Source organism: Magnolia sinica, chromosome 2, assembly GCF_029962835.1.
Source record: "Magnolia sinica isolate HGM2019 chromosome 2, MsV1, whole genome shotgun sequence".
NCBI classification, from domain to species: Eukaryota; Viridiplantae; Streptophyta; class Magnoliopsida; order Magnoliales; family Magnoliaceae; genus Magnolia; species Magnolia sinica.
The window spans coordinates 5904464-5931049 of NC_080574.1; the positions used below are offsets into that span (position 1 = coordinate 5904464).

Below are 26586 nucleotides of genomic sequence, written 5' to 3' on the forward strand. Positions count from 1 at the left end.
AAATACTTCAATGGCCAACTCGGCTCAATCTTGGCTTGAACTCGGCCCGAGCTAGCATGAGCTGCTGAGCGAACAAAGCCGAGCTGGCCAGTAAGGCTTGAGGACTGAGCTGAGTCGAGTTCAAGCTGAGGTCAGCCAGTGGCCGAGCCAAGTTGAGTTGAGGCTAGCTCGACTCAGTTCGACTGGACATACACTCCTAATTAGAGGCATCCAATTTAGATAAACTATTATGATTTAAATTTCAATTCATGTACAGGATACCAAAAGTGCCTTTTTAATGTAATGGACAAATAGATTGGAAAACGGATAAACTGTCCTCATTTACGGCGTCCCATTTTATGAACGTTGAAGCTCTCTTGTTGATGTCAGACTCGCACGAAAAGGTGGACCACACTACGGTAATGATCTGCGATGAAAATATACTGGTCCATGCATTGGATGGGCCTCACGGCCCTCACTTGTTATGAAAACACTGCCGATCCATACGTTGGATCGGCCATGAAGGTGCAATCCATGGACACCCGTTGGAATTACCAAGTGTACTGGTGTGTCCCACCCAATGAGTTTATTGGCTCGATTTTCATACCAAGTGATCATCACGTTGTGGCCCACCTTTTTCCGGGTCGGATACAATGAGACAATTGCACGTTTGGAAATGGCTGCACCGATCTGCTCCTAGAGGTGAAACGTCCTGATTTATTTTCTGCACGAGATGGAAACTGCGCGTCTCCGGACCTCATTTGAAGCTCCGATCTCATACCATGGACTAGGGGACGGGATTGCTTCCTACCCCGCCCGTCTCCAGCTGGGAACGGGCAGCAGCTTTGAGTGGTCACCGTGAAGCATGGGTATTATCCACACCATCCATCCATTTATTATTATTATTATTATTTTTTTAATCATTTCAGTGGTTAAAACAAAAAATGAGGCAGATCAAAGGCTCAAGTGTACCACACCAAAGGGAGAAGCAGTGATAATGATTCTCACCGTTGAAACTTTTCTAATACCCGATGTTTATTTACCATCAGACCGTTTCATAAAGTTATATAGTCTTGGATGAAGAGAAAACACAAAGATCAGCTCTATCAAAAACTTATGTGGCCCAGGGAAGTTTTCAACGGTAATAGTTTAAAAATTCAAGTGTTTTCGCTCACCTGAGTTCTGGAATGGCCTGATTTGTTTCACATCCACTCATCCTTTTTGATGAATTTCTTAATGGATGAGATGGAATTTACTAAAAAAAAAAAGGGTGGACGGGAAGGTTCTTAATCATGGATGTCCCCATCTAAACTGTTTCATGACCATTTTTATGGTCCTGAGTTTTGGAACCCATAGATTAAAAAAATGGCCACAAATGATGGATGGATTAGATTTTACTAAAACATCATTGTGGGGTCCACAATTATATTCATACGTTAACTTTTAGTAGAGACGTTTGTACCTGATAGGCCCGATATAAGCTCTCCCCGCAACAGCACCAGGTCCGCCGCTGAAAATGGCTAACGTACTCCAGTGCTTCCAACACCGCCTCATTTATTCCATCTCATTCTCCACAGCGAAAATCATCAGAACAAAAAGAGCTAATCTTTTTCTACTTCCGCACCTCCAAAACCTTCTCTTTGTATCTCACACCTCCAAAACCCTAACCCTAAAATCCCATCTCTCCCAACAAGGTCACCACCACCGCCACTACCATTATCCCACTCTAGAACTGAAATTCCAGAAATGCCCTTCCCCTGACTCTCTTTTTACATTTTATTCTGCAGAAAAGACGACAGTTCTTCCGAAGGATGAGCGCTTGGGTTCCAACTCCAGCGCGGGATCGTCCGACGGTTCAAGCACCATCGCCGCCATCGTTACTTCCTTGGGCGGCAGGCCGGGAGCGGTCGGGATTGTACGGCTATCCGGTCCTTCGGCAGTGGCCATTGCGGGCCTCGTCTTTCAGCCTGCAAAGACGAAGAAGAAGAAGCAAGGCTCAAGTCCGTGGAGCCCAATCAGCCACTTTGTGGAGTATGGTGTTGTATCTGATCTTGAAGGGAATGTCGTTGATGAGGTATTTCCGTAATTTCAATTAAAATTGAGCAATTTTTTCCTGGATTTTAAGCTGTTGTTACTTAAAATCAGTCCGTTGGAAGTGTTTTTTTTTCCCCTGAATTGCTGCCAGCAATGCACTCTCTTTGAATTATTATGTACAATAGTGCCAACATGTAGTGATCCATATGGTTCATTTGGTGGGGGCCGCTGCAGATTGATGACATCTTAAAAGGATACCTTAGTTGTACATTCCGAACCATCCGCTCATCAGTCTGGAAATGGATGGTTAACAATAGAATATTGCCAGCAGTCCATATACAGTGGAGAATTTCACCGATCAGACTACTGAGATTGTTTGGAGGAGATTTTTGCTCGACTATCCACTCATGGTGGGGTCCATCAGATGAAGGTGGGCGCCTCCCACCAATTCTGGCCCAGCATTTTGTAATGCCTCTTCTGCTACATGTTTTCCCTTTCTTTTAACGTTTTGATACATTATCATAGGTTTTGGCGATACCCATGTTGGCACCAAGATCTTACACTAGAGAGGATGTGGTGGAGCTCCAATGCCACGGGAGTGATGTGTGCCTGCATCGTGTATTGAGAGCTTGTTTAGAGGCAGGGGCAAGGCTCGCAGAACCTGGTCAGCACCTTCAAGCTCTCTCTCTCTCTCTCTCTCTCTCTCTCTCTCTCTCTCTCCATATATATATATATATATATGTGGAAATGGTACTATGAGGTCGACCTCATGGGAACTTCCCATGAGGTTGAGCTGTGTGGGCCCCACCATGACGTGTGTAGAACATCAACACTATCAGTCAGATGCACCATTTCATGGTGGGACATGTGCTTAAAAATCAAGTCAATCCATGACTTGGGTGGGTCACACCACATACAACAGTTGAGAGGGGTTACCTTCCCATTAAAACTTTCATAATCATTTATTGGGCCCACCAAGTACTCTCATATGTTTAGGCATGTCTTAACATGGTTTTAGATGGTATGGCCCACCTAAGTTCCGTGTACGGCTGATTTTTGGCATATCCCAAAACCTAAAGGGGACCCATCAAATGCACGGTGTTGATGTTCAACAAACATCACGTTGGGGCCCACACAACTCAACCTCATGGGAAGTTCCTCTCCCATGAGGTCGACCTCATAGTACTATTTCCCACACACACACACACACACACACATATAATCTTCAATTCAAGTCCATATATTTCTTTGTGGGGTTTCAAAGAGGTTTGCTCAAATACATCCTGGCGCATTGCAATTTGATACTTTGGGACTTTAACCTTTGTATTTGGATCATCTTTCAATGAGCCAAGCATTTATATGATTGGTCTCAACTTGTGTAGTAGATACACAACCATTTAATAGCAACTAAAAATTGGATTATTTTAACCATTTGAAAATTGGCTTTTTTGCTTTGAAAATGAATGCTCATCATAACCTTTGCATAATCAAAGAGTTGAAATATTCTATCTGATAATCAGGCATCTCCCATCTAAGGGGAGCCCTATCACATAAATGGTTTGGGTCATTGAAAAAACCCCAATTCGAATGGATAAAGTCCCAATGTATCTCATATTGCAATATGTTGGGATGTAATGGCTCTTACGGTCCATATCATAACGGTAACAAAGGTGGCCACCATGGCATCATTACCGTTATGGATCACCTTGATTGAGTCAGACCATTGGCTGCCTGTTGGTTTAAACAGTGTGGCCCGCTGGGTGGGTGCATCATTCTGTTTCTTGCCCCAGGTGATCTTTATGACCTGTACGGCTGTACTTCCCGCAATTGCTCTCAACTTTCTCATGACCTGTACTTTGATGGGGTAATCACTTTATAAGTGTAATTCTGACAGCACCTTTCTTCTTATATGTTCTATCAGGCGAGTTCACTCTCCGTGCTTTTCTCAATGGACGCTTAGATCTTTCTCAAGCTGAAAATGTTGGAAAAATCATTTCAGCTAAATCTGTTGCTGCTGCAGATACTGCATTGGCAGGGATCCAGGTATCTGCTTGATCTCATAACACAGTTCTGGTGGGCTGTATTTTGGTTGGAAGAAGTTGAGCTTCATACTTTGTTCTCACCCATGAAATTTGGTTTTGGGAGACTCTTTTTACTGGCCAACTAACTGATATCTTCTCCCTGACGACCATTTCTGTTGTGCTTTTGATCTTTTGCTTATGTAATTCTCAGCAAAGAGTCTGATGAGCAGGCTTTGTATCATATTCTGTGGTAGGGCGGGTTTTCTGCTTTAGTCAAATCATTGAGAACACAGTGCATCGAGTTGCTTTCAGAAATTGAAGCTCGTTTGGATTTTGATGATGAAATGCCGCCCCTAGATATAAATTTTTTGATGGACAGCATAGATGCTATGTGGCAAGATGTGCAGAAGGCATTAGACACTGCCAGCTATGATAAGCTTCTACAATCTGGATTGCAGGTAGTGACCACGAAAGATGTCTATCATGCCCATACCTTTATTTTTCCCTCACATGACTCAACACAATTATGAAAAATACGGATGCCTTCTTTTGAAGTTATGGTGTTGTGTCTTAATAATTTCCCTTCGATAATACTATCTTTAGCAAATATTGGCTTCTGTCTCAGCTTAAACTTGAAAATTTTAGTTAAGAGGTCAACCGTGTAGTTTATCATTTTTTTTTTTCAAATGTGGATGGTTAGCATCCCTATTCTTTTATTTCTGTTCTAGATATGCTCGTAGCATATGGTTGGATGGTTATATAAATCATAAATTTCTCTTATTGAAAATTTTGCAGATAGCAATTGTTGGGCGGCCAAATGTTGGGAAGTCGAGCCTCCTTAACGCATGGAGCAAAGTAGGTTTCATATGTTATTTATGGCATCATCTTTGAGTTTTTTATAATCATTGTTAGCTTTACATTTTTGGAGGAGCAATATCAGAGAATCATCCATACACTTATTGCCCCCTCCATATTTTGCTTGATGGTTTTAGATAGTTGAATACGCTGTCTGAGATGATATGTATTATTATGTTATGCATATTGTCTGAGACGGCATGCATTATGTGATGTATATTGTCTTTAAGACCCTTTTAACATTCATGGTGTATCTTTGGGGCGACATCAACACTGGATTAGTGGGGAAAACGTTTTTCCAGTTAATTGCTTGGCAACTCAGTACTGATCAGATGTTGGCATTTTAGCCTGTCAATATATAGATTTTCTTTGCACTTACCGAAGTTGAAATACTTACTAAAAAGCAGAAATGTATCAGAAGAAAGAAAACAGACAGACATAAAGATACACCACTGCTTTCTTGGACTGCTCGAGAATATGAAAAATTGCAGATGGTGATTGAAAATAATTGCATCATGAATACCTATGCATTCTGTAATTGCCTTAATAGCTGTTTTTTTAGCAGCCACTTACCAAATCAGCATTTCCAGCTTCATGGAGACTTTTGCTCGTCATGTTGCTCTTGCCATAACTTGCATCCCACCCAAGGTGTTCTGTTACGGTAACGGAGGCCATAATGGCCACCACCGTTGCCTTTACGATACGGGGCATAACAGCTTTTATGGCCCCGTAACGGCCATTACAGTCTCTCTTATTTATTTATTGAAAAAACCGCCGAAAAAGTTGTATCTGGCCCGTAATGTTGATTAAAAAGTATGAAAAACTTGTCTCTGTCCCGTAATAGACCATTACGGGGCTATTATGGGCTTTATAGGGGACGTAACGTGTGGTTGACGGCAATTACGGGTCATTTTTTCTATAACGGCTGTTACGGCCGTTACGACATTGTAACGTGTAACGGTTGCCACTGTTACCTTTACGTAACGGACTTTATGATACACCATGATCCCACCTTGCTTTTGATGATTGCTTAGTAGGGCTTTCAATGGGGTACTGTGTTTGTTGATTCCCAAAGTACCTGTCCAATTTAATCAGATCTGGATCCAGTTTTTTTTTTTTTGAAAGATCATGCAAATTATATTAAGAACGGAGGCAAAATATAGGGAAAGAGCTTAGCAGGCTTGCTGAGAGAGCAAACGAGGCTAAGCTCCAAGAAAAAGAAGGTCGCAATCCTTCGGAAAATCTACATGAACAGCCCATTCTAGAATTAACCACTTGGCTTTGGAGGAGACAACACGGGTAGGATTAGTAGAATCCCTGAAACATCTCAATTACATTCTTCCCAAACTGACCACCAAACAACAAGAATAGACATTCTCCATAGGCGGGACCTATGCTTGTCTAAACTGACTCCGTGCCAGGCCTTGAGGAGGGAAACCACCAAATCTAGAGAGCACCAACTGATGTTGAAGCGATCGCAAAAATCGGCCCAAATTAAAGAGATGAAAGGGTAATGCACTAAAAGATGGTCGACCGATTCTTCCGTCTTCATAGAACAGAGACAAATATTGACTAGGCACATCCCCTTCTTCCTCAGATTATCCACTGTCAAGATCCTCTTCTTACTAACCAGCTAACCGAATGCAATTATCTTGGGCAGGACGGGGTACTTCTAGATTTGCTTACATAGAAGATCGTCATTTGAGACTGGGTATCCGACAGATTGTAGAAAGATTTAACCGAGAACTTACTGGATTTGGCCAACCTCCAGAGCAGTTTATCTTCGGTTAGGGGATTTGGCGCAGATTTATATATGCAATCGAGCAGATCCACATACTCTTGGATCTCCCAATCTTGGAGGTTCCTTCTGCACTCCACGTTCCATTCTACTTTTCCATCAGAGACAGTATAACAATCAGCTATGGGGATGACTTGATTAGGAGTAAGAGAGAAAATGGTCGGGAATTTTTCTTTCGGCGGCATATCACCTACCCATCCGTCTTTCCAAAACTGGATGTTGCTGCCCTTGCCTATATCAAAGTCAATACCTTTAAGCACATCATTTTTTATTGATAGAATACCTCTCCAGAGGGTCGAGGCCTTGTAGCGAGAGATATCTTTGGTCCACCAGCCACTCTCTGATCTTCCATATTTACATTTAATGATCTTGTTCCACAAACTTCTATCTTCTGTGCCTAATCTCCAGATCCACTTACCTAAAAGAGCCTGGTTCATAAGTTTGAGATTTTTAATCCTTGCACCTCCTTGATCATTTTGCTTGCAAACTGTTTTCCAATTGACAAAATGAAATTTCTTTATCTCCTCCTTGTTGTGCCAAAGAAAATCCCATCTTTTTTATCAATGTGAGCCAAAACTGAAGGGGGGCATTTATACAGGGACATAAGATAGGAAGATTAGAGAGGGCTGCCTTGATGAGAGTGAGGTGACCACCAAGCGATAAGAAGCGACATTTCCATTTGTCCAAATGTCTGTCAAATCTGTTAGTTACCTTATCCCAAGCAGCCTTTGGAGGGGCGCCAATGCTTAATGGAAGACCAACGAAGGGAGTGGGAAGAGACGCCGTCGAACAATCGAGGAGTCTCGCCCAGGAGGTGATCTCCTCTTCATCCATATTCACCCCGAAAAGCTTAGATTTCATCATGTTAACGATCACCCCTGAAACTGCCTCACAACATCTAATTGTTGTGCGAAGATTGTTAACCTTCTCCTGCTTTGCTTCGCTGAAAATCAGAGTATCGTCTGCAAATTGGATATGCGAAATAGGAGAAGACATACCTTTGATCTTGATTCCACTTAGGATGCCAAAATCTTGACCTTGGTGCAGCATCCTAGACAGGGCTTCCCCAATAATGAGGAAGAGGAATGGAGATATAGGATCCCCTTGACGCAGGCCCCTTGAGCTTTTGAAGAAACCGAATGGAGAGTTGTTAAGGAGGATAGAGAAGCGAGCCGAGCTGATACACTCACCCATCCATCTTCTCCATTTTTCGCCAAAGCCCATTCTCTTTAACATGTCTTGCAGAAAATCCCAGTCCACGCGATCGTATGCTTTCTCAATATCTAACTTGCAATAGATGATTTTGCGACCCGGATCTATGGCCGGAATCCAGGCATTCGTTAGCTATAAGAGCGCAATCTGTGATCTGTCTCCCAGGGATGAAGGCGCATTGATTGCTTGAAATAATCTTTCCTATAACCTTTGTCAAGCGAGTAGTCAACACCTTGGCCAGGATCTTGTAGGGGCCCCCGAGTAAGTTGATCGGCCTGAAATCTTTGAAGGCCGCCGCACCCGGAAACTTTGGGATTAAGGCTATAAAGGAGGCCCCAAGGCCTTTGGATAGTCTTCCTCTATCATGGAATTCCATGAAGAAATCCATTACATCATAATGAATCACATCCCAGAAAAGTTGAAAGAATGATATGGGGAATCCGTCCGGGCCTTGGGCTTTGTCTCCCCCTAACGAGTCAATCGCCAACTTCACTTCTTCCACGCTAAAGGGCAGTTTGAGGAGAGACGCGTCTTCATCAGAGATTGTATCAAAATGGAGATTATCCAAACCTGGCCTGTCTCTGTTGTCGCTCTTGAGAAGAGAGCTGAAATGATCCGTTGTCACTTCCGCTATAGCATTTTTATCCTTGATACACACTTCGTTGACAACAATGTTGTTGATTTTATTAATTCTGGCATGCATACTGGCGATGCAGTGGAAGAATTTGGTGTTTTTATCGCCCTCCTTTAGCCATTTCACCCGCGATTTATGTTTCCAGGATATTTCGTCTTCAAGAATTCTTGATGACAGGGATTGAATCAGCTGGATTCTATTAGATAGGATGTCCAGGGATGTTTCGCCAGCTTCGATACCCGCATCAATATTTTGCAACTGGGACATAATGACGTCCAATTCCATTTGCCTTTTGAGGAGGTCCTGATGCTTCCACTGTTTAATTTTTTCCTTCAAAAGTCTGAATTTTGAACACAATCTGTACTCGACAAAGCCTTCCACTTTGAATCCACCCCACCATTCAGCTACTAACTGACGAAAACCTTTGATTTTTACCCATGAGGAATCAAACCAGAATGGTTTCGGGCCCCAGTTAGTCTCCTCAACTGAGGGGAGGATCGGACAGTGATATGAGGTTGTTCTCGGGAGAGCGGACTGGGAGACGGATGGGAACGAATCCAGCCATTCGGGAGACAACAAGAATCTGTCCAGCCTGGATAGAATTGGATTTGCTCTCCTATTTGTCTGAGTAAACCGAGCGCCGAGGAGAGAGAGAGAGATCAATCAAGTCTTGATTGTTAATCCAAGATGAGAAGGCTCTCATTGCGGAGGAGACCTTGTTTCCATGAGATTTTTCTTTAGCGAATCTGATCATGTTGAAATCACCCACTAAGCAGCTAGGGTTGGTGAAATGCTGTCTCGTACCACTTAGTTCTTCCCAGAACTCCCTTTTGCTGTCTTTGGAGTTGGGACCATACACTGAGGAGACAAGGCATCGGAAATCAGACGAAATATCGTGTAAGATAACAGACATCGAAAAAGTCCCGGACCAACTAGAAATGAGAGACCATCTAGCCAAGTTCCAGGCCACTAGAATGCCTCCAACGCTGCCAGAAGCATCTAAAACTGTCCATTTAACATCTTTGGATTTCCAAATAGATCCCATGAGAGTATCGTTGAACTGATGAACCTTAGTTTCCTAGAGACAGATAACATCCGGGTTGCTTTTCCTACAAGAGTGCTTACCAAGCCTCCTTTTCTGTTTAGAACCCCGACCCCTAACATTCCATGACACTACCTTCATTGAGAAACCGATCTGCCCCGTTTGCCCTGACTAGCGGAATCGAAGCTGATGCCTTGAGCTCTGACAGGACTTAAGTCTTTACACTGGATGTCTCTGATACCGGTATTTCTGGAAGGGCCATTTTTGGGAGATCTTAAAGCTGGAAGGGGTCTACCACGGGATTCCACACATTGTAAAAGGGCGATATAGTCCTTGGGGCAATCTCCAAAAGAAAGGCCTATGGATCTGTCGACGTGCCCAATAACGTCTCTGATCCACTTCTTTCTATGAATTATGTCAATCAGTTTGGACCTGAACTGAGCGTCTTCCGACATCTTATCGAGGACTTCCTTTTGTTCTGGTGATGTTCCAATACGCACCTGAAGTGGTTCAGCTACTATAATTCCTTCTGCATCTGCGTCCTGGAAGAGAGAAATAAGAGCATCATTTGGCCATTCGTGAGGTAAAGATAGATGAGAAGAGTTGAGAGTGTGGGAGTAGATGGATTCTCTGACATCCAGGACTGATTGTCGAATTCCATAGCTTCATCGCCCACAGAGGGAAGAGATATGGCATCGATCGAAAGGGCGTCTATCCCCAAAGACGGATCCCCCAAGAGGGCAGGAGAAGATGGAGCAGAGAAAATGTCGTTCTCTGTCGATGTCGTTGAGATGGGGATTAAGCTGCGATCAGGTGGCTCGGAGAGAAAAGGGATATCTGGTCTGGAAGGGTTCGAATCATCCGAACCGTCTAGCACTGCACGAAGCGGTTCCGCACTTTCCAAACCATTGCTGATGTGGACGAGGCTATCGCGAGCCTTTCCCGATCCTTTCGTAGGGTTCCCAAAGCTACCACGTGGATCCTGCGATTGACAGTGGGCTTTTCTCTCTAGCACACTCGTTTCGGAAGAAGCAATTTGAAGACGTGGCTCTATCTCGTTCGCACGTTTGGACGAGTTGGAGAGGTCTTTTTCATGGATATCAAGGGTAGTAGGCGTCTCGATTGAGAGAGAGCATGCGTCTCGTGAATAGACAGGGCCCTGCCATCCTCATGAATGCGCTCTGCTGGCGGGGGAGGGAAATGGTTCTGTGCTCCCTGAGAGCACGGAAAGTGTGCACCTTCTTGGTCACTCGCTTCTGGAACAACAGCAGGGGGGATTCCTTTATTCTCCAAAGATCCCCCCATCTGGGGTAAGGATTATCTTTAGCTTCCACTTGAACTGGTAGAACGATGACTCTGTTGTCCACTGAAACTTGAATCTTGGATGGCATAGGGTCACCCTTTCTTCTTCTGATGCGAGCTCTGATGACAACCATCTCTTCTCCCAGCTTTGTCTTGGAGTCCAGCTCGATGAGAGATCCTAGCTTTGATGTTGCTTCAATGAAGAACTCATCGTACCACAGCTCTAGATGGTTCCCCTAGATGAGAACCTAGATGTTTTCCTTACCAAAGATGGAAAACTCTTCCCATTTCTGAACTTCGATGATCAGGCCGTCTGTACGTAATACTCCAGCAATGAGAAGCATGTCCAAGTTGGAGCCAGGACACAGCTTAATCCAAAGCTCATTATAACCAATAGGTTTAATGATATATTTCCCTGGTTGGATACCACAAGACTCATCGATCCATCTTCGCACTTGGGGGATAGAGATCCCTTCCCTTGTAGATATCACTAGGGTATTTTGAAGCTCCCTCCTAGAACACTCGAAACGATCCTGATTGATGTGAATATGATCAAAGGTTTCTGTGTTTTTCGACTCACCTTGATTCTCCCTTATTGGTTCTTCCTCGTAGGGGCAATTGGTTATAGGCGTTTTTTGAGGTTCTTGAGTCTTCGGTGATTTTGAGGAGTTGATAAGAACCTCCTCGAAGGATAGACCATTCTTCTATCGGGGACGATTGTGTGAGCATGACGATTGATTTTCTTTTGTTGTTGAAGGATTTGAGAGATGGTGCTTTTTATCTCTACATTCTGGGCTGAATCTCGCCCTCTGCACCAGCATCTTCCTCCCACCGAAGCTCTCGCCATGAAGCATCTCAACTGCTCTTGCTAGTTCTTCCTCGCTGCTCATCCTGATTAGCGCGAATCCTCTGTAGAGACCATTGATTTTATCCCGAGGCATAACGACATCCATGACTGCTCCTGCATGTCTGAACACTCTTGATAAATTGATTGGGAGCCATCCTTCGGGGTATCCCCTGACGAATAGGGTTGGGTAGGATGCAACTTCCCTTCTCCTTTTATCAATAGGAAACCCTTTTCCCCTTCTTTTCAGGCGTACCTGTTGCCACTCACCTACGTCGCCGTAACCAGGGCGATTTGCTGTTTCGTGAATCGCGGATCTATTTTCTGTTGGGTTACCTGGTTCGTCTCCTTCTGCATCGTCGCCTTCTGGGATATCTCGCATCGTCGCCTTCTTGAATGCATTCATTTCTGGTACACAATGATCACACAAAACTCCAAAGGCACATCTCCATTTCTTATACCTAGCTTGAATTCAATGGGCAGCATCGGCTGGGGATTCAGGTCCATGGCCTTGGATGCAATTAGAAATCAGGTAGGCGATTACCCTAAAATGACTTGAAAAGTTTCATCTTGTATTTAACAACATTTATTGTTTATAAGCCATATAAAGTCAATGTTTCCAGTAGGGGCCTGAAGAAAATTTGGATCCAAACTGAGTCCAGATTCGATTCTAGACCAGATTCTGAATCCAAACCTCATTCGAAATTGTAACTCACACTCAAAATAAAATGACTATTGATCAGATTCAAATCCAGTACCTCATATATTGTACCATATCTGAAACTGACTGGACACAAATCTGATTGCCTTAGCCTAAACCAGCATCTAATATGAGCCCAATCCCACCTGTTGACACGCCTATGATTACAGTATATACTATATGTAATGATGATCTTTGATAGTTCAATCTCATGTGGTCAAATTTTGTTTGGATGGAAAATAAATCAGCACATTATGACATGCTGCCCTCTTCATTCTACTGGTTTATCCTTGGTAAATTGCTGATATTTGCTATGGAACTGTTCATATTATGTATCTGCAAGGGGAATTTTTCACAGAACAGTACCTTTTTCTAGCATGCAGAGTGATAGGGCTATTGTTACGGAGATTGCTGGGACTACGAGGGATGTGGTAGAAGCTAGTGTGACAGTTCAGGGGATACCTGTGACTCTTCTTGATACTGCTGGTATCAGGGAGAGTGATGATATTGTGGAGAGGATTGGTGAGATCATATTTTCTGTGTGAATCCAATAACCAATACTCATGCACCAGATAACAGAATATACAGCATCCCGTTTGATGCCATTCAGCTCTTCTGAGACCTACCATTCTTTTCACAGGTGTCCAGAGGTCGGAGGCAGTTGCTATGGGTGCTGATGTGATTATCATGACAGTAAGTGCCATTGATGGGTGGACATCAGATGATACAAAAATCCTAGAGTGGATCCAAAATAATCAGGTTCTTACCACTTGCCTCTATTTTGTTGCTTCCTCGATGATTTCTTTCAATGCTGGATCAACTAATTTCAATTTTCAAAATTGTGCGCCTTGTCTTTAAGGTGCGTTTGGTCACTCCAAATATCTTGAGATTTCATGATATTTCATGTTTATCAGGCTAATTTGGTGCAGAATTTCATGATATTCCATGATATTTGGTGCAACCAAATACACCCTTAATAACCTTTTGGTTCTCTTAAAAATCTCGAATGCAGAATTAGAATATTTCATGATAATGCTGCAATCTTAGTAATGGGGATTTAGGGGATCCTGTCCATTAACAAACATACAGTTTGTTAAGTCACTTGATTTGGTGCGTCTGGGGAGTGGGGACCTTGGTTCAATCCAAACTTGTGATCTGATGGCCCCTGCTCTGTGTGGATGCAAAAATCTTCCAAATCAGAAGATATTAACCAAGCCAGCCCTGATAGCTGGGAGTTGGACAAGGCTATTAGAATGATGATTGGGAGATTCTAACTATTCAATCAACATTCAACGGCCTACAAGTGGACAGTTAAGGAGAAATACCACAACTCTTCCCATTCATTGGACAATGGTCGGCTGGGATATTTCAATGTTGGAGATGTTTGGGCAGCCCCCATCCAAGCTGGGGCTCATCCGATCAATGATCTGGATCACTGAACCATGGGCGCCACATCCAAGTTGGGGCTCATCCGATCAATGGTCTGGATCACTGAACCATGGGCGCCACATCCAAGTTGGGGCTCATCCAATCAATGGTCTGGATCACTGAACCATGGGCGCCACATTTATAAAATGTGCAAATTCAGCATTGCCATATATCTGCTGATGGGCTGAAGCTTGCAACTCAATGATTACCAAATTATTTGTCTGACTCAGAGATATTGTAAATTGTGTGGTACAACCACAACACTCAGCTTTTACTTATCCGCGAAACTGCTTTCTTTGGTTTTGTTTTGTGATGTAGAAATCAACAGGTTCCCCTACACCTGTAATCCTTGTAATTAACAAGATCGACTGCGTTCCATCTGCTGTTGAACTCTTCGAGGCAAATAGTGGCCAATTTAGCAAGCGTGTTCTAACATGTGCCGTTACTGGGCAAGGAGTACAGGAACTAGAATCTGCAATACTAGAAATCTTGGGCCTTGATCAGATCCCTGCAGGGGGACGCCGGTGGACTGTTAACCAGGTGATTTTCTTCTTTAATGTTCTCTCTTTTCTTTTTCATCGCTTTCATCTCAAAACATTTTTTTTGTTTGTTAGCTTGTTGGTACACTCCACTGTCAGTTCACACTTCACTGTTAGCCACCCCCACTAGGGAATCGATACCATGACGTCAGTGTTGAAACGACGTATCTTTCACTCAGCCTACCACTTGAGCTAGGTATCTTTTTCATCTGCTTTCATCTCAAAACATGAAACCATTTGCATTTCCTCTTAAAAGCTGATCAGTTCTACGCCTTATTATGTTTGCTGGGTTTCAAACATGAGCTATCACATTTGGAATGATGGCTACAAGTAGTTCTCTACTAACATGGATGTGGACATGGGTTTGATGTCATATCTGGTGGCTAGCTCCAGTGTTCATCCATATTATCTGTCAAGAGGTTTGGTATAATACATTCTGGTGTATTGCAATGTGATATGTCAGGACTTGAACCATCGGAATTGGGTGTGTGTGTGTGTTTGTGTGTGTTTTTTTTTTTTTTGGTTGTTTTCAATGACCCAGACCATTTATGTGATAGGACTCCTCTTGGACGGAGGATGCCTGAAAATTTTATCAGATTTAAAATGAAAACCCTTGATTATACAAAGATTACAGTGACTGTCCAGTCTCAAGAAAAAAAATACCAAATTTCAAATGGTTAAAATAATACAATTGAAGAAATTTTATTTGTTGTCTAACCACCATACAATTTGAGACTTGTCGAATAAACAGTTTGGATCATTCAAAGACAATCCAGATTCTGAGGCTAAAGTCCCAATGCATCACATTGCAATAAGTTGGGATGTATTTTGAGCAAACTTCTTCCATATATCACTGTGGATCAACGTATCTGCATGTTGGTTTTGATCTAAGCACTTCTGGCTCAGCATTAATTTGATTTCTATCTTCTCTTGTCAGAGGCACTGCGAACAGCTTCTTCGTACCAGGGAAGCACTATCAAGGTTGAAGTCGTCAATAGAGGAGGAAATGCCATTGGATTTTTGGACCATTGAGTTGAGGGAAGCTGCATTGGCACTTGGGCAGATAAGCGGGATCGATATCTCTGAAGAAATCTTATCTAACATCTTTGGCAAGTTTTGCATTGGCAAATGATTGTGGGTTTTGATTCTTGACCACAGATGATGTAATTTTTGCATATCACTCCACAATGGGTAGAAATGCTTAGTACATTGAAATGGGTTATTGGTTAAATCTCCAACATCTGATTTTAGCAACTGGGTTTCTTGTATGGCTGCAAGTTGGGTTTGGGTCAACCCAAATCTGACCTACCCATCAAGTTGGATTTGGTTGGGTTGGGTTGGATTGTCGGGGTCGTCAGGTTGAGTTAGGTTCGGAAAACTCTGACCCAGTTTGAAATCGAGTTGAGCAAATTTGGGTCGGGTTTGGTTCAGTTGGGGAATAGTTGCACATATTTGTGTTGAGTCAGGTCGGGTTGGGTCGGTTTAGAGTTAGTATGGAGGAATTTGGGTTGGGAACATTTGGTTGGGTCCTCCTCAGGTTGGTTTGGCCCCCAATTCTTGTTTAATGCAGAGGGATGGGTAGGTGTCAATGATGCAGTCGAATGGGTGGGAGGCAGTTTTGAGTTCTTCCCGGGGGGGGGGGGGAGAGGGGCGTGCAAAATTAAGATTGCCCGATCGGTGTCATATTTGGGCCAGGCTCAGCTTACATGTAAAGTCACACACTTGTAATGATTTTTAAGCATCTCTCTATGGCCCGAAAGTAATGTTTGTCGGATGATTAACAGCTTTTATAAGTGTCGTTCTTCGAATGGTTTCCAGTTGATCATTTGATCAGGTTTTTAGCATTTTCTCCATCCATGATTATTATTATTATTATTATTATTAATCTATGGATACTGTATGGGTATTGGTACGGCTTGTATATTACGGTTTATTAGGCTAGTGTGCCTAGCAACAAACTCGTATCTGAGATCTGACCATGGTTTTAAGACCCGTTAGGACTTGTCTGAGTTAACTCGGATTTGGTTGGGCCGGTTCCAGATTGACACCAGGCCAACCCACAGTCAACCCCAACACGAGAAATTGGGGCTGATTCAAACCCAACTCAGGCGATTTACGACTCAACTGAGGGTCAATGGAGATGGGGTCCGGTCGAGTGGCCAGGGTATTCTAATCATGTATCTGATCTTTAACCGGGTGTGAAGTCAGGTGGCGCACATGTTTTATGATTAAAAGAAAGGGCAGAAGAAGTGACCGGAGGTTCATATCCAACATAGAAATGTGGCCCACCTAATGACTAGACTGATCTGACTTTTGCCCCTAAGCATGTTTTCTCTGGTGTCTTCCTAACGGACAGTGCAGATCTTGCACACGTACCAAAGGAATCCTCTCCATGTGAAGCGCACCAATTCCACTGGTATTTCATTCCCTCTCCAAATCCCCACCTTCGCGTAAGATTGAAATACCCATAAAGTTGTCGTAATACCATGAAATTACCAAAAAGCCCAGTGGGTTGCACAATCATAAAGGGAATTTGGTCATATCTTCAATGAGGCGCGCTCTAGCGGTACCGGTACCGGTGCCACCGTCAGCTTCCGGTGGCACCGGTCTGTTGTGGGCCCAGATGATGAATGCAGGCCATCCAAACCCCAATCAGACACATCACCTTCTATCCCCTCCAGTTTTCATAAATCGATCCGATCCGAGAAATTTGTGAGATGGGACACTCACCCTTAATTTTCACCAGGGCCCACATGAGTTGCAAAACAGCCTGAATTTTTGCCTGGGTCTTCATGCGGATCAGATGAAGGGTCTGAATAGTCTAGATTTCATAAATAACATGATAGGCCAACCATGCAAATAAAGTGTGGGCGTTTCCTCCCAACTTATATCCCGTGGTGTGGCCCACGTGATTCATGGATCAGCCTGATTTTTGCTGTTTCAGATGTAAAATCCCCTGACATATTTGATGGACAGGTTGGATTTCATTCATTAATCACGTGGGCCCTACATATGCACGGTACCACTGGAACGTATCCCATCTTCCACACTATTGAATGACCCCGGCCCATTAGTTAGGGCTGGAAAATTATAGATTTTTAATGGGCCCCTAGTGGGTGGGGCCATGGTTCAGTTATGCGAAAATTGGTCTTTTGTCCCCATTGTGTATGGGCCATACCTTTGGAATCTCCTTTTATTGGACAATCTTAACCTTCGATTTGTGGCCTACAGGTTAACGGTTAATAAGAGAGACAGACACATCAACGGTCCAAATTCAGCTGAAGAAATATCCTGATATTGGTCGCTGGGACCTTGCAATCTGGAATATTTTTGGGAAATTCTCTATCTTTGGGGGACTCAACAGATCAATGGTCTGGATCACTGGACCAGGTACCCCACTTCCCAAAAGGGCCAAACTGAAAACCCACGCATACTACCGAAATATTCGGCCCATAACACATAATTTCTCACTAAAACAATTTGAGAAAAATAAAATAAATAAAAAGCAAAGATGCTATTCCTCTCTCAATTTATTACATAGGTCTTACGTTATAAACATTTATTACAAAATGAATTCTCAAGAAAAGAATAGTTATTAAATAAATAAATAAATAAAAACACATGGATTCAAAAATAAAATGAAATGAAATGAAATTGAAATAATGATTTTTCTTGAATACAATTCCATGCAATTAGTTCGTTGAGTTCTCATTCTACTGCTCCAAGATCCTTCCTCTTTCGGATCCGATAATCGGATCTCATCTTAAGCTCCCACAGCTATGTCGCCTTTGCAAATTCACATTTCGGTCCATCCACATACACATATAAACCTTGGTTCGAACCCAATTCAAAGTCATACTTTCTACGCGAAATCGGATCACGGAGCGTGTCGTGGGCCCGGTGGATATCAAAGAACATGCGCGTGAAATCTTCCTTCTTTCAAGGGGGGCATATGTCGGGGTGGTACCGAAGAGCCATGCTCCTGTAAGCTTTCTTCATCTCATCAACACCCACATTCTCAGAATCGAGTAGTAGTTGGGCCCACTTCCTGTGGGCCACGTGGTTGTGGATGAACTTGTGAGATGGGCGTGGTTGAATTGGTTTGAACCCATTATAGCTAGAACGTATAATGAAATTTCCATGGTTTTGGTAGAGATTCAGCTGCAATAAGGTTGATTGGGATGATGTTGAAATGAGGGTGATTTGATGCATAATACATATATAAACCATCGACAGTCTGGGCCAAGGCCGGCCCATCAAAACGTAAGTGGGCCAACATTTGGGCTTCAATAGGAAACATTTTTTAAGGCTGGACTGGGACTCGAATTTCCAACAACAGTGTTGCAGTGAGCCTACAAAAGCTACGTGGGATCCACCGTGATGTGTTTGTGACATCCGCTCTGTCCATTATCTGCAGAAGCTCAATTTAGTACAACATCCAAAAAATCAGATTCATCCAATACTCAAATGGGCCACGACATATGAAACCGTGTGGATGGTGAAACCTACCATCCAAAAATAAAAGCTTGTTTGGACACAATTCAAGTATTATATTTCAACAATTATTTAGATGGGTTTTATAAAAATGCATCCCAATGCATGATAAGTGATTTAGCTGAAAATAGCATTTAGTCATCAAACGCCACTTTTGAGATCCATACAAATGGGCCCTAAGAAATCCTTGTAGGGTACTTTATATTAGACCCAAGGTCTGCCCGACTCACAGGAAATGGGCCTGATATCCAATGGGCCGGACCGTCTTGAGACGGAAAAAAGTGACAGACAAAAGCATCTCATCTCGTGTTTGGTGGTGGTAAAAACTATAATAAAAACCCATCACAACCAAAGCATTCTAACTTGAAGTGTGCAACCTAAATTCCTCTATACTCAACCCTAAACCAATCCACATACATATGAGAAGAGCCATCCTGAATTGGCTCAACTAAACTCAATTTTATTTCAAATCATGGAGTTTTTACAACACATTAACCCCACCTGAACTTGGGTTGGATCACTGGAGTTTGGGTTGACTCGAACCAAATGACAGCCCTATATAAGACCAAGCCTGACACAGACTGCTAGCCAATCGTCCATTTTAACAGTGTGCGAACGAATCAAGGTTGTAAGACTCGGGCTATTTTGATGCAACTCGTCCCAGTTTACTTAGATTCAGTAGGACCCAATGTGGTTTGAAACTGACTCAGCCGAGTTGACCGATTCAGCCCCTACTGTGGTGAGTCCTAACTCGACTCAGGTGAATCTTTTAACCGAACAATGAATATATGCGCGTGCCCAGCTTTTATGTCTGCCCTTTATGAATGTTCAGACTTCAAACTCGAGCCCAGCCCAATTTTGCTATCCGGGCAACAGCCCAGCACACAGGACCTTAGACAGCCCAAATCAAAGCCCAGCGCAGGTTAGACACGAGTCAGCCATAGGACAGCCCGGCCCACTTTAATTCCCACTTTTGTCTACATCCTATATAAAGTGGGCCCATGATTTAGACGGTTTAGTCTGAGTTACACGTGGACTAATATGAAATTTCCGAGTGCATGCGTATGAATGGACTCCGCCAGCGTATCAAAGACGGCACATGTGATACATCATGGCAGAGCTTCTCTCCACGTTACGCATGGAAGGATGATACATTAACCTGAGCCTTCCATCTACTAATATCTATCAAACATGGCTTATGTTTTACAAGTCACACAAAATAGAAAATCACTCTTTCCGTTTACTGCCTTCGCTTTGAAAAGTTGAGTTTGTTCTATAGAGGAGATCTTTTACTCCTAGTCCATCCATCATGGGACGCAACATACCAATGGTCTGGATTACTTAAAAAATTAGCATTATTTAACTAAATTGAAAGTCCATGTATACGGTACAAGCATCCGGGCCATGTATATATAATATTCCAAGACGTCTTCTTTGAAGTTGCTTTGTGTTTGGAGTCTAGCAACTCCACGGACTGACACGTCAGTCTTTAGTCTAACTGACGTTGACTCGCCGAGTCTGAGCCGAGTTTTCAAGGACTGCGACACTAGATTATGACCCAATTAACCAGACACGTAGATTATCCAAACCATGGTTCAAAAAAAAAAAAAAACTCGACTTGACTGCTTTTTACCTGGGTCGAGTCAACCTGAAGGTTTGACCGAGTCTTTAAGGGAGAGAATTGAATGGAATTGCCGGCAGGTGCATTTTAAGGGAGAGAATTACTATATATAATCCCTTTTTTTTCTTTAAAGTCAAGATTGTAAAGCCCATGTGGTTTTTGTATGATATCCAGCATGTCTAATGTATGCACCTTAAGAAATAAATCAGCCAAGCAAAATATTGAGTCTTTCATAATCAAACTCCAACTACAACTCCCTAAGATTAAATAGTAAACTTATTATTTATACACGTTCATGATTTAAACTAAACCTCATGGTTTTCGGTTAAAAATAGTGTCATATTTCTAAGTACTTTTAATGCTGTACATAACTCCTAAAGCTCAAATGACGAAGAGTTATAATCAAACTAAAACTTATTATAAATAGTAAAAATGAAAATAAAATGAATTTTCAACCGTGGAATCTCATAAATTTGGTGCCTGTAACCCGGCCTGGCAGGTTGGGTGGCTGAAGTAACTTCTCTTGCTCAAAATCATATATGGTACATTGAATAACTTGTTTTAAGGTTCTGACAGTCCAGATCACTTCTGCCTCGGGCCTTCTCTGATCTATCTTGGTCATGAATGTCCGGGACCTGCTCTACATCACCCGTGAAGACTGTTGCTCATATCTTCAATCAACTCTCATATTTTCGTGCCAGTGATCGGATGGTTACCACACGATCACATTGTTTTCTGGGATATGGCCATCCACTGGTGAAAAATCCAAACAAACGGTCCTGATCACATACATGAAGAGCGCGTAGATGCACCGGTGGCTCTACCCTTTTGCTTTCATGTGACCTGCTGTGGATGTACCATCACCTGGAAATCATATTGATTGGATGATCTTGGCCCCTAATCTTGGGAATTTTTTTTTTTTCGAGTTGAATATGAACCTTTGTTGTATTTCTGAAAACATAAGATTAATTGTTTTATCATGAAGATTTATTGTGCAAGGTGTGGCCCATCGGTCGAGTGGTGTGCGAACAGCTAACTTTCTATTTTTTCCATCATTGGACCATGGGACCCACTTCTACAAAACATAAACAGGAGTACGCTGTGCATATCCTACGGTCGAGGATCATATAGCTCTTCTGGGAAGAGACAAGATGCAAGAGGAGAATACAGAAGAGACAAGATGCAAGAGGAGAAAAAATAAAAGTAGGAATTAAAGGAGGACGTGCGGAAGAAGACGGCTTCCTTGTTCTTCGGTCTGGGTTCATTGCTACTCACTGTACACGTGGAGTTACGGTCTCTGAATCCGGACCATTCATCTGGTGGGTCATGAAGTAGGTGCACGATGGTACAAATGGACCGGAATCGTCGATCTCCAACACCACCTACTTTACGCAGCTGTGTAAAACAACCCAGCCCTGTGGAGTCCACCATGTTGTATACGAAAGTCCACTCCTCCCATCAGGTGAGAACCATTATTTAAATTGTACATACAAAACATCATCACAAGAAAAGATTCTAATGTGACCCACCTGAGTATTGGGTCTTGCTGAATTTTTTTCTAAAGGCTCTAGAATCGAGTATAGAATCTGATGGACGGAGTGGATTTTACATATACAATTATATGGTGGGCCCCACAAGCTTGGTTGTTTGAGAAGAAAATTATGGCCCGTACAAAAAACTACACCGATAGACGATCCCGTCCTCTTGGATGATAACTAAGATCAGAAATTCCAGACACAGACTTACCAGATAGACGATCTGGATCCACCACACTCACACATAAACTTTGGATATAAACAGTCACTAGTTCTAATTAAGCAACAAAAACAATGGGAAATGAGTTTTATCTTCCTACATATAGACATTCTTCTTCCTTTCCATACGTTCATTAGATCTTCTTTTCAGTTCACATAACTGATTTTCCAACACCTCCTTCGAAAATCCCAATCTCTCTTCGTTTATTCCCCTTCTTCTCCCCATTGAATCAATCAAACCCAATTCATAATCATATCTGTTACGCAAGATTGGATCGGAGAGCGTCTCGTAAGCCTTCTGAAGCTCGATGAAAATGCGCGTGGACTCCTCTTTCCTAGAAGGAGGGCAGACATCAGGATGGTATTGAAGAGCCATGCTTCTGTAAGCTTTCTTTATTTCATCAGCGCTCACATTCTCAGAATCAAGTGAAAGGACTTTGTAGTAGTTGGTCCCACTTCCGATGGCCCACCTGGGAGCTCTACATGCGATGGTGTTGATCTTGCTGTGTTTTTTCGGAGAACATGGCTTGGGAAGTTTTGCTAGTGGGCTATCTATCCTGGAATTCAAATGAATGGAAACGTCCATGGAGAGAGAGAGAGAGAGAGAGAGAGACTTGGGGGTTTTTGAAATGGGTGACTCGAGGGTCGAGAGTCTATAAAGCAAGAAAACAGCGGCTGTTTGTGTATTTTTATTTTTATTTTTCTCTGAAGAGAAATGCTCTAGTGGTGTCAGAGCACTACACTATAACTTAGATTGCTCCTAGTTGCATCGGTTCACTTGGAAAGTCCAATCAATCAATCGAAACTGTCCACTAAGTGAAGAACACATTACTTGAGTTATGATGCAAAAATCGCACTGATTAAATGATGCAATCGATCATTTATTTGACCTTATTTTTATAACCATCCATTTTTCAAGACAGATGGGATGGTTAAGATTGCCTTAAAAATGATTCTTTAGAATCATGACCAGTGTCCTTGATGAGTCCTGACAAATAGATCGATTAAGTTGGTTCGTGGACGTTTATTTATTTATTTATTTTATTTGTGTAAATTAATGACGTTGACCAAATTGTTATATTCATTATGTCACAGTGATGTTTGCCTGGTAAGCTATGAAATGTACTCTGGACCTAATGGACGGTCTGGATCAATGGATTGAATTATTTAATTGTTCTAATGCAACTGGGAGCAGTGTAGCTCGCAATGCTTCCATAACAATGGAGCATTTCTATTTTTCCAATGGAGAGTTATAGGGAAATATCATAGTCAGATATTTTCATTTTTAACCGTTCAATAAATTATGTACACCAATCTCATAATTAGATTATTGACTATGATTAATTTTCGGTTGATCATGATACATTTGCACTGTGAAACATAATTTGGACGGTTTAATTCGATTAAATATATGTCACGCATGTAATTTATAAATGCCTGAGTGTCTTTCATCACACTCTGCCCGAGTATCAAAAGTTGCTAGCACACCCGAGTAAACGCTCCTCCACATGCAGCGCACTTGCCTACCTCGAATGCAGGTGCGATATTTAACCGTAAGGTGGCTCCGGTTTGAAGGCGACCGTACGTATACAAAATTGGGTGTTGGAACTTACCTAGTTTTCGGTCACATTTAGTGTGAATGGTTGCCACTTCTTTTCCATTCGACTGCTTTTCACCTCACTTTACTCGATCGCGCTATCCCGTGTTTCTCCATGACACGTATAGAAATAGGGTACAATAATGTATCTGCTATTCATTAGCAGACCACGTACGTGTTTATTGAATGTGGACAACTAGAAAGTTCTTTTAAACTACCCATTCGTTTTATATAGAGGTGGGCCACCTAATGAATAGGCCAGCCTTTTTTCTTTTTTTTTTTTAGCATATGATCATGTCCACGGTTGGGGCACTTTATTCATGGCTCAGATTTCCCACAAACTTTTCAATTAGAGAACGTGTGCTTATGGCTAGAGCTGCGTGTGGGTGGTAAAAATTATTTTAATTTGTTCTTTGTTTTTTCTCTTTTTTCTCTTTAGAATTAATAATAATTATTATTATTTTCAGAGTTAGGTAGAAGACCGTTGAATATGGTTTTGGCGTTTAGTGCGCGTCGTATGAATTAATAATGTGCATTACCTACGTCTCTTTTTGTTTGTTTTGGTGGACATTCCCCCAACAATCGTAGCTTTTAAGGTTAACAATATCTGCTTAAAAAAGCTCAGCGACTCGGACCCACTCCTTTGGTCCTCAGTTGAGTCAGGACTCGCTTGAGTCGGACTTGAATCAGCCCAAATCGGCCCAGTCAAAGTGACTCTTGGTATATTTTCTGCCGAGTCCGATTCAACACAGACTCGTCCGAGCCTTAAAACTTTTTTTCTTTTTTATCACCCGTTATGTTGCCATTTAAAAATTCTGGTTCGATTTTGAGCTATAATCCTATTTCTAAACTCAGAATTCAGAATGCGTAGGATGATTGTGGCCCACGAGCTGAGTTGGTCCGATGATCGGAACCGTTCACGTTCTGGATCTCATGCTGATAGGATTATTCCGCAAAAATTATTGGGTTACCTCTCCGGAGTCACTTTCACTAATGTGGGAGATGCGACTTAATGCGCATGAAATCTAATCCATCAATCACATAGACCACCCCTTGTTGAGCCTTGATCCCAAAAATAAGGATGATTCAATATTTAGGTGGACCACCCAAAAATTTATGCCTAAAACGTCTAAATTTAGGTGGCATGGCTCACAAGAGTTTTAGAGTACTGATTTTTGGTTAATTCTTACATTATTATAAGGCAAATCAGACAAATGGATTGGATATAATCAAAATCCACAGTGGGTCCTACACAAAACTAATGGTGGGAATTTCTGAATATTGAATGATCCTGATTCTTCAATTCAATAGTTAAAATCGGCAGGATACCTAACCAAGCAGATGGATGTCATGAAACTTCCACCCAGGTGGCTCTCGGTTTGCTAAAGTAACCCCGTAATTATCCTAGTGCACCGTATTAGTCTTTCTCATGGTCACTTGTATAGATGATTTTTTTTAAAAAATATTTTCAATGGCCACATCTAAACTTAAGACTTGAAAGGTCAGGATCATCACTTAAGCATGATCATGGGACCATGACTTCTTCATAATATAACCAGAGGATGATGTATGGTTCATATCATCGGACCCCAATAGTGGCCACGTGCTATGGAGCTAGGTTTGGTTTCTCTTCACTTGCACATGTGCAAACCTTTTAGCCGTACATCAGTTCATCTTCCGCATGTAAACGTCCTGACCCAAAAATGGGCTGGTCTGCTCATCAGGTGGGTCATAGCGTACAAAACAAAATAGACAGCTAAACCAAGTTCTCTGGCCGTTCATGCGTTTTCTGCTCTGTGGTCCACAGATCTTAAGCCCGACAAGGCATCCACACTGTTCGTCAAGCCTGATGGACGGATCAGATGTTCCATGCACATGTGACATTGACACGTGTGGAGGTGTTGTATTTTATAAACTTTTTTTCAATAATTTTGTTTTAAAATTCATTTTTTTAAAAATTTGTCCTTTGGATATCTTTGTTAAAAGTATTTTTATTTTCACTATAGCTCTCTTCTTCTACATAAAAATAAATAAAATTATATATTTATGTGTGTGTGTTGGAAAAGGTTCCAGGTGGTCGAGCTCATGGGAACTTCCCATGAGGCCAAGCTGTGTGGGCCCCACCATGATGTATGTCGAACATCAACACTATGCATTTGATAGGTCTCCTTTAAATTGTGGGATATCCCAAAAATCAATCATATACGTAACTCAGGTTGGTCATATGATTGCTTGCCTTCAAGTGCAGAGGTTCGTAAGTAATATTCCGTGAATAAAGGATTACTCCCACAAGGAGATGAATTGTGAGAAAGAGAAAATCAAATGCAAAACAAACTAAGTAATAAAACTAAGCTGATGATTTGATTTTGAGAGTTTTGAATGGATGTAGTTCAACTGAATTAAAACAATACCCAAGCTTCAAAGTTCCACACAGAAGTTAATGTTCCAAAATCATGATGACTTAGATAACACAACTAGGATCCGAGCACTAGTATGGTCGGCTTAATCAAGAAATAAAACATTTTAAACATTTTAAATAAATGATATAAAATATTAGAAAATTATGAATTTGCACCATTAATATATATTCTCAAGCGCCAGTGATTTTAAGAATTCATATGTATAAAATAATGAATATCAAAGAAATGTAACATGTTGAGAGCCTCTCTTATCTAGAAATTTAATTGATTCAGGGTAAGCCTATCTATCAATGTGGATCTTATATGATGGAA

The 26586-nt window shown here is 42.0% G+C and overlaps 2 protein-coding genes across 5 annotated transcripts; one reads left to right on the forward strand and one right to left on the reverse strand.

Moving 5' to 3' along the window:
• Positions 1 to 1456: 1456 nt before the first annotated feature.
• On the forward strand, positions 1457 to 15619 carry LOC131232819 (uncharacterized). Of its 4 annotated transcripts, none has more exons than XM_058229314.1 (10): positions 1457 to 1673; positions 1767 to 2053; positions 2539 to 2677; positions 3935 to 4056; positions 4289 to 4492; positions 4830 to 4889; positions 12805 to 12943; positions 13062 to 13180; positions 14168 to 14389; positions 15326 to 15619. In XM_058229314.1, the coding sequence occupies exons 1-10, from the start codon at positions 1496 to 1498 to the stop codon at positions 15518 to 15520; spliced, it is 1665 nt and encodes a 554-aa protein (XP_058085297.1). In that variant the 5' UTR covers positions 1457 to 1495; the 3' UTR covers positions 15521 to 15619. The 4 variants fall into 4 exon arrangements, with proteins under 4 accessions (XP_058085297.1, XP_058085291.1, XP_058085305.1 ...); XM_058229329.1 differs by lacking the exon at positions 1457 to 1673 and adding an exon at positions 2248 to 2443 and having other exon boundaries at positions 1922 to 2053; XM_058229308.1 differs by having other exon boundaries at positions 1457 to 2053.
• Positions 15620 to 22173: 6554 nt separating this feature from the next.
• On the reverse strand, positions 22174 to 23272 carry LOC131226018 (chaperone protein dnaJ 20, chloroplastic-like). Its single transcript, XM_058221674.1, has one exon. It carries the CDS (start codon positions 22841 to 22843, stop codon positions 22355 to 22357), a length of 489 nt encoding a protein of 162 aa, XP_058077657.1. The 5' UTR covers positions 22844 to 23272; the 3' UTR covers positions 22174 to 22354.
• Between the last annotated feature and the right edge of the window lie 3314 nt (positions 23273 to 26586).